We start from the raw sequence: 8,556 nt of genomic DNA, 5'->3' as shown, positions 1-8,556 counted from the left end.
TGACCCTACATAGCCAAGACAACGTAGGAGTGGCATCGGGACAAGTTTCTGAATGTCCTTGAGTGGTCCAGCCAAAGCCTGGGCTTGAACTCAATGGAGAGACCTGAAAATAGCTGTGCAGCGATGCTCCCCATCCAACCTGACAGAGCTTGAGAGGATCTGCACAGAAGAATGGGAGAAACTCCCCAGATACAGGTGTGCCAAGCTTGTAGTATCATACCCAAGAAGACTTGAGGCTGTAATCGCTGCCAAAGGTGCTTCAACAAAGAAAGTGCTGAGTAAAGGGTCTGAATACTTATGTAAATGTAATATTTATTTTGATACATTTTATACATTTGCAAAACAAAATCTACAAAACCTGTTTATGCTTTGTCATTATGGGGTATTGTGTGTAGATTGAGGAAGAAAAACAATTTAATCCATTTTAGAATAAGACCAACGTAACAGAATGTGGAAAAAGTCAAGGGGTCTGAATACTTTCCAAATGCACTGTATGTTAAGTAATGTGTGGCGGTGTAAAGGGGAAGGCAATGCCTTGTTGCTCTACTTTGAGATGGCTTTGAGTACTTCCTACCTTGCAGCCTGGTGTAGTGATGCTGCTGTTGTGCATAAGTGCAATTTATTTTGTTTATCTCTCTAGACCTGTCTCATGGAGAAAGGTCTTCCGAATTCTCAACCGGTTCCCTGAGCGTACGTGGCATGTCATGACTGATCATGATCGTAGGCACCCTGCTCATTGGCTCAGCTCGGTGCCAGTCGTCGATGATGGGCAGGGCATGGGATGGGTGGTCCACCTCAGGCTGAGGGATGAAAGGGGGAATATAGAACTCTTCTTTCTCCTGTTGATCCAGGTTCTTCAGAATGGAGTTGGACAGGTAGTGAGGGTCATCCTCATGTTCATCTACAGGAAGTAGAAATTATATAGGGTTCATAGGTTGTACTATTGGGGACATAGGAGGACATTATTTATTATACAGAGAGAGAGAGTGAGAGAAAGGCAGGTAACATGTAAATATCCATGTAAATAGCATGATATCTAACCGTTGAGCAGGATGAGTCGGTAGCGGTTCCTGCACTCCAGTGAGCGGTCCAGTATGTCCTGTAGAGTCCTGTAGAACAGCAGCACCTGCTCTCTCCTGTCCCTCTCCCCAAACCCTGCACTGCTCTCCTGAGACATCTTATACAGGGTCAGCAGAGGGGTGGCATACTCCACAACACAGTGATGGGCCTAGAGACACACACACACACAAGATATACTGTGATTAGGCGTTTCAGTGTAAAAAATTTGCAAATGGGTTTATAGATTGTCCACACATTTGGCCACCATGGTGCAAGTGTTGGGCTTTTCCATGTTTGTTATAGTCTTTTCCAGTGCTTCATAAGCACTGACTGTTGATTCACAATTTGACCACAGAGTGGTGCCAGTGTGATGCATTTCACTTAGAGATAGTGTTTGAGAAGGTAACTGTAAATGAATCCCACCTACCTGTCTGTCCTTGTCCAATACGGTGTAGACACTGTGCTTGTAGACACGCCCCCTGACACCTGCCCTGTCGATCTCTGTGTCAGGGAGGTTGTCATAGAAATGGATGTTGGTGTCCTCGTCCTCCAGCGTGTGAGTAATGTTTGCGTTGAGAGGAAGGAGAATGAGGAGCTTTCTGGAACCCCTGGTCTCAAACGGACCTGCAATATGTGAAGCACGGAACGCTGCGATAGAACCCTCCAACCCTACCAGAGAAACACACACACGCACAATGTGATACATGTCAATTTGAACAGGAACACACACACAACGTTGACATGACAGCTTTTTCATATATGAAATGAGCGCACTTCATGAATTAATGCTACTTACGAGGCAGAACCAGGTTGAGGTAGCCCAGGTGGAAAGACCAAGCCAGGCCATGAGCCACGTTCATCTTCCTTGTCTCACAGATCTCTGACACCTCCACCTCAGACGGACCCTGAACATGGGAGAGAGAAACAACAACCGGAAAAGGAACAGAATTACTCACAGGCCAAGAGATAGACATGTAGGAAATCTGGGATAAAAAGATAGGAATGAATGTTCTACATTTTATCCCAGCCTTGTGTCAGAAAGAAGACTGTGACATTTTATCCCAGCCTTGTGTGTGGGTGTCAGAAAGAAGGCTGTGGCGGTCATGACATTTTATCCCAGCCTTGTGTGTGGGTGTCAGAAAGAAGGCTGTGGCGGTCATGACATTTTATCCCAGCCTTGTGTGTGGGTGTCAGAAAGAAGGCTGTGGCGGTCATGACATTTTATCCCAGCCTTGTGTGTGGGTGTCCGAAAGAAGGCTGTGGCGGTCATGACATTTTATCAGCCGGTCTCACGGTAATTGACCGTTAATTAACATAAATACATTTAGCATCTCTAGGCACCCACACATAAGAGCAGCATACTGAACAAGCTGCTCATGTTCCTATGCCATTATTTTATATTATATGATTTTATAGTAAGACTAATATAATTGAACTTAGATGAATAAAATATAAATTATATTTTTCTCATTATAGAGGAGTGCGCATATGAAGTGACGATGTTGAGCGAAAAAATTAAAATTTGAAACAGGTCCTATATGCTAGGTTTAGAGTTATTTGGGAGATTCATTTGTAAGTGATACAAATCTTATAATGTGTTAGAAATCAGAACATACAGTATATGGGCTGCATGGTGAGACTACAGGCTGTTGATGATTTGAGAAAGTAGCGAGAAAAGCATGTGCTCTGTTCCTTGCCTCAAGCTGCACAGCTGTTCTCTCATCAACTGATCATGTTTTCACCCATCAGACTATTCTAAATGTAATCTAGTTTTTATGAATATATACAATTAGTTTGAATTTAGAATGGCTATTATCAAATAGGTAGGAACAGGGGCAGAAGACATGTTATCTGAATGCACTGGAATAGCGAATGTAGGCTGTGTGCTTTCCTGCCGGTCCGTCTTTCAATGATGAGTGAGGAAACCAATAGATTAAAGAGAAATTGCAGAAAGGCAGAGCTGAAGTGGAGGAAATCAGGTCCATTATGATATTCCGGGAGAGCAACTTGGCATATAACAAGTCAATTAGAAATGCCAGACGGGCTCATTTTTCTAACTTGATCACTAATAATCACTAATAAAGTGCTCTACTCGACCATTGATGGCCTGATAAATTCTACCCCTGGAAACCTATGTGAACTTTCCTCCACATCTAAATGTGATGAGTTTTTGGCAAATTTCAGAGAAAAGATAAAAAACATTAGGCTGGGTATCAGTCAAGCAAGACCTGATGAGAAGTTTGATGATATGTGCCCTAGCCTTCTATTCTTCTATTGGTTTTTAAATCAATCCATGATTGTGCACCCCAGTACATGTCAGACATGATTTTAAGTTATGTACCCAGTAAGTCCTTCATGTTCTCTGGCACTGACCTTTTAACTATCCCAAAGCCTAGGACCAAGAGTCATGGAGAGTCAGCCTTTAGCTACTATGCCCCCAGCCTTTAGTTACTATGCCCCCAGCCTCTGGAATAGCCTGCCAGAGAACCTGAGGGGTTCCGAAACTGTGGACATTATTTAAAGAGATCTTAAAACAAAACTTTTTATCTTTGCTTTTCCTTATGGTGAATGTAGTTATTATTATTTTTTTTTTACCCCATTTTCAATTTTGTCTCATCACTGTAACTCTCCAACAGGCTCGGGAGGCGAAGGTTGAGTCATGCGTCCCCCGAAACAGGACCCGCCAAACAGCGCTTCTTAACACCCTGCCGCCAGCCACACAAACAACTGTTGAACTGACAACCAAGCCTGTTACAAGGAGTCTCTAGAGCAAAGTAAAGCCTTCCACATGCTGACACTGGGACAAATGTGATACACCCTGGGTCTGTAGTGACACCTTTTGTTTGTTGTGTAGTAAATATCAACATTTATTTCTCCCTGTGAAGCACATTGTGTTGCATTCCATGTCTGAAATGTGCAGTATAAATACAGTGTCATTTGAGTTGATTTGACTAGGCTATTCAAAATCAAATACAAATTCGCTACAATTTGGGGCGGCAGGGTAGCGTTGGACTAGTAACCGGAAGGTTGCAAGTTCAAACCCCCGAGCTGACAAATCTGTCGTTCTGCCCCTGAACAAGGCAGTTAACCCACTAGGCCGTCATTGAAAATAAGAATTTGTTCTTAACTGACTTGCCTAGTAAAATAAATACAATTTGTAGACTACCTGCAAGCCCCCCTGCACAATCAATGAACCAAAAGCATCACCTAGGGCTCGCTCCCAGAATCATGGATATGCATTTTGGAGCGCAGCATAAGGTAGGTAACCAGTCCATCCAGTATGCATAATAATGCAGTCCACACTCAAAGGCCATTATTCTAATTAGTTTAATTTTGGAGTATTTTTCTAGACAAATTATGTACCAATGACATCTTAAATCAGTTGTGTTTGATGTTTTTCTGCCATGAGTAATATGCGGTAGGCTATGTATTGTTTAACAGCACAATACTCATTGTAATGAACGTTTTTTTTCTGGTTTGGGATCCTAACCTTATGCATATGCATAAGCTCTAATATGTATATGGGTGTTTTGAATTAATCATCACAATAGAAAGCGCTGTCCATTTCATTGTGTTGGCTTTGACACAACATCTACAACAACCATGTTTTACACTGTTTCAACCTGCTGTTGAACTTCTTTCTTCAAATTGATCACTATACTGTTTTGATGATAAATATTTGATGTGATTTTCGATTGCATTTATGTCAGAGTGGTTAGAGGGACAATAGAGCCCTCAGTACCAGGACATTAGGACCTGATGGCCGTTAGTGAGTTGGGTTCTACCAACACATGTCCAGAGTGTATAAGAGGAGACTACCGTGACTCAACAGTCACATGGAATTTGACAGCGGTCATGACTCATGGCAGTAAAATGGGCACTCAACAGCCCTAGTCAGAAAACCTCAGAGTTCCTGCATGAACAGTGTGTTGAACCTCACTGGATGCACAGCTCTTTCCAGGTTCACTCTGTGGTGATTTAGGTAAGAAAACTAGTTTTCTTCCCTAAATGATTTTCAGAAGAAATTAACCACAACAAAATTAAACCTGCTTAATGTATTTCAAAATAAGTCCATGCCACTTCTGCTGACTGGAGGGCTTCAAGTGACAGAAACCACAACAGTGATGGGCAAATAAAAAAACAACTATGTGCTAACATGAATCACACTAACACACAGTCAACATTTTACAGCAGCATATAAGCTACAGTCTCGTATAGCATCATTCACCTTCATTGGCTTTACAAAGGTAAACATAAAGGAAAGGTTTTGGAAAACTAGACTGCTGATTAAAACTCAACCTGGAGACACATAGGGTATTGTGTTGGCTCATACTATGTGTGAGAGTTCCAGATCAGGAGCTTGTTATCTCACCAGTACTCCCAGGGTTTTGAGTAGAGGGTAGAGGACACAGGCCAGGATAACCATGCTGCACTGGTCCCTCCAGGGCTGGGGCTTGGTCAAGACAAACAGCAGCACTGCCAACCCCACACCCAGGAGGGTACATACACCCACACAGGCTGTCACCATCTGACCCAGCCTCCGACCACGGTACCTGGGCAGAGAGAAAGAGAGATGAGAGAGGGAAAGGAAGCGAGAGAAGGAGAGAGAGAGAGAGATAGAGGGAGGGAGGTAACATGTAAATATCCATGTAAAAAAACATGTAAATCAATTTATTCGCCTATCATGTTTTATGAGTATGAGTATGAAAGTTAACAAGTTTCTTCACCTGGTAGTTGCATGATGAAGACATTCCTCTGAGAGAAGAAACACTCCGTGCAGCGAGGGCCCCACAGTCAGGATGAGTATTGCTGCAGAAACGTGTCTGAAGAAGCCCTCAGGCTCCCAAACCAAGATGGCCGTCGCCACCACAGAAGCCAATCCTATCGCACAGGCTTTGGGTAAACTCCCACGAGGCTGAGGGACCAGACACTCCTCCCCTCCCAATTGCTGCATCTGAGGAACAGATGTAACGAGACCATGACTTAGTATGATACAACACTACAATAATCCTCAGTAAACTCCTCTTCCTTTTGTCATTTTCACAACTTCTCCGGAATAACCTTCTATGAAGAAGTATTTCCAGGGTTCGGGTTAGATTTCATCACAGTGGCATCGTGTGTATGAGATCTCAGAATACGTCACATTTAAACATCCTGGTACGGAAAGTCGGAGAACTAAAAACAGCTATCTGAGAACAACTAAGAACCCAAATGTGTGTGTGTCTGTGTGCATGTGTGCGTGCATGTGTGTGTGTAAGGTTTAAAGGAGTAGATTCACTTCCTATCTTCACACACCTGCTGGCACTGTTTCAAAGGCAATACCGGTTTACCATAAATGTAAACTAGCTAGTACAGTATGATTCAGCGCCTGATTATCTTTTAATCCTGAACTCAACTACAGGGGAACAATTACGTGAGATAATTTTGCAATTGTGAATCTAATTATCATGAATAAAATAATATGGCTAATCTCTTTAAGAGAAACCCTCATGCTGATTAAAAAATATACATCATATATGGTAGAACAGGAGAGGATCACCTTCAGTTTAGAAATTAGAATTATAGTCCAGTATAATACGGAAACTATTAAATGGTGCCCTGATGTTACCCATGCACTACAGAGTAATGAAAACATACCGTGATTCGTACATCGTCTCCTTGACTACATTCTCATACCACACAACGGGAGACTATCAGTGATACATTCATACATACACAATAAATACTTTTTTTTCCCATGAGGGAATTGTTATCCTGTACCCAGATCTATAGACTATTACTCATTCATTCGAAGGTTCAGTTCAAATTCAAAGAAACGATTTTGCTGCTGACATTGCTAATCCACTGAATTTTACCTTTCTTCTGTTTGGAGTGGTCTCAGTTCCAGAACAACAGAGACAATCCAAGAATAAAAGAGTTCACTGGAGATTATAACTCAGAGCCAGCATCTCTTCGTCTTCCATGTTCTTTCTCGCTGTTCTTTCTCTCCTACCATGCCTTTGTGTTATGCAAACTTGGGTAATACTTTCATTTTCAGTTTGACAGAGGTGGCTGTGAGGCAATATATCCCACATAAAGATGGATAGAGAACGATAGAGAGGGATAGAGAAAGATAAAGAGATAGAGAGAGGAAGATAAAGAGATAGAGAGAGGAAGATAAAGAGATACAAATATAAAGAGAGTGATAGAGAAAGATAAAGAGATAAAGTGTCACGCCCTGACCTTAGAGATCCTTATTATTTTCTATGTTTGGTTAGGTCAGGGTGTGACTCGGGTGGGAAAGTCTATGTTTTCTATTTCTTAGTTAGTTTGCCATGTATGTGTGTGTGTGTGTGTGTGTGTGTGTGTGTGTGTGTGTGTGTGTGTGTGTGTGGTTCCCAATCAGAGCCAGCTGTTTATCGTTGTCTCTGATTGGGGGTCATATATAGGTTGTCATTTTCCTTTTGGGTTTTGTGGGGTGTTATTTTCTGTGTTTGTGCCTGATAGAACTGTTCGCGGTCAGATTTGTTATATTTGTTTGAGTGTTTCTTGTAAATAAATATCATTAACACTTTCCACGCTGCACTTTGGTCCACTCTTCCTTCCACCGACGACGAGCGTTACATAGAGAGAGGAAGATAAAGAAATACAAATAGAGAAAGAGACACATTTTTATTTAACTAGGAAATTCTTAGTTACAATGACGGCCTACCCTGTCCAAACCCTAACGGCACTGGGACAATTGTGCACTGCCCTGTAGGACTCCCAATCACAGCCGGTGGTGATACAGCCTGGAATCAAACTAGGGTCTGTAGTGATGCCCCTAGCACTGAGTTGCAGTGCCTTGGACCACTGCACCACTCTGGAACCCAACATGTGAGTGGAAGAGAGAGAGTGACAGAGAAAGAGATAGAGAGAGGAAGGGAGATTTAAAGAATGTGCAAACATAATACATTCCACACAGAGGCGTCACTGAAATCTAACAGAAGCGGAACAGGGAGTGGTGGAAGACTCATGTATTGTGAGAGATAACAGTAGTGGAACAGGGAGTGGTGGAAGACTCATGTACTGTGATAGATAACAGTAGTGGAACAGGGACTGGTGGAAGGGGCATGTATTGTGATAGATAACAGTAGTGGAACAGGGACTGGTGGAAGAGGCATGTATTGTGATAGATAACAGTAGTGGAACAGGGAGTGGTGGAAGACTCATGTACTGTGATAAATAACAGTAGTGGAACAGGGACTGGTGGAAGAGGCATGTATTGTGATAGATAACAGTAGTGGGACAGGGACTGGTGGAAGAGGCATGTACTGTGATAGATACCGGTAGTGGAACAGGGAGTGGTGGAAGACTCATGTACTGTAATAGATAACATTAATGGAACATGGGGTGGTGGAAGAGGCATGTACTGTGATAGATAACAGTAGTGGAACAGGGAGTGGTGGAAGAGGCATGGAATGTAATAGATAACATTAATGGAACAGGGGGTGGTGGAAGAGGCATGTACTGTAATAG

The 8,556-nt window shown here is 42.5% G+C and overlaps 1 protein-coding gene across 1 annotated transcript; it reads right to left on the bottom strand.

Moving 5' to 3' along the window:
• Positions 1-294: 294 nt before the first annotated feature.
• LOC139390651 (stimulator of interferon genes protein-like) lies at positions 295-7,075 on the bottom strand. Its single transcript, XM_071137919.1, has 7 exons — positions 6,915-7,075; positions 5,787-6,013; positions 5,432-5,612; positions 1,856-1,964; positions 1,487-1,728; positions 1,042-1,228; positions 295-901 (listed from the first exon to the last, which is right to left on the bottom strand). Exons 2-7 carry the CDS (start codon positions 6,011-6,013, stop codon positions 648-650), a joined length of 1,200 nt encoding a protein of 399 aa, XP_070994020.1. The 5' UTR covers positions 6,915-7,075; the 3' UTR covers positions 295-647.
• Positions 7,076-8,556: the final 1,481 nt, after the last annotated feature.

This window comes from Oncorhynchus clarkii, chromosome 31, assembly GCF_045791955.1.
Source record: "Oncorhynchus clarkii lewisi isolate Uvic-CL-2024 chromosome 31, UVic_Ocla_1.0, whole genome shotgun sequence".
NCBI classification, from domain to species: domain Eukaryota; kingdom Metazoa; phylum Chordata; class Actinopteri; order Salmoniformes; family Salmonidae; genus Oncorhynchus; species Oncorhynchus clarkii.
This window is presented reverse-complemented; position numbering and strand designations above follow the sequence as displayed.

Excerpts from the sequence above, each read along its gene's own strand:
- LOC139390651 (XM_071137919.1), bottom strand. The coding sequence starts at position 6,013 with ATGCAGCAATTGGGAGGGGAGGAGTGTCTGGTCCCTCAGCCTCGTGGG. Across the intron at positions 1,965-5,431 it reads TCAAAACCCTGGGAGTACTG|GGTCCGTCTGAGGTGGAGGT; the intron begins GTGAGATAACAA and ends TCCCATGTTCAG. Across the intron at positions 902-1,041 it reads CCGACTCATCCTGCTCAACG|ATGAACATGAGGATGACCCT; the intron begins GTTAGATATCAT and ends TACTTCCTGTAG.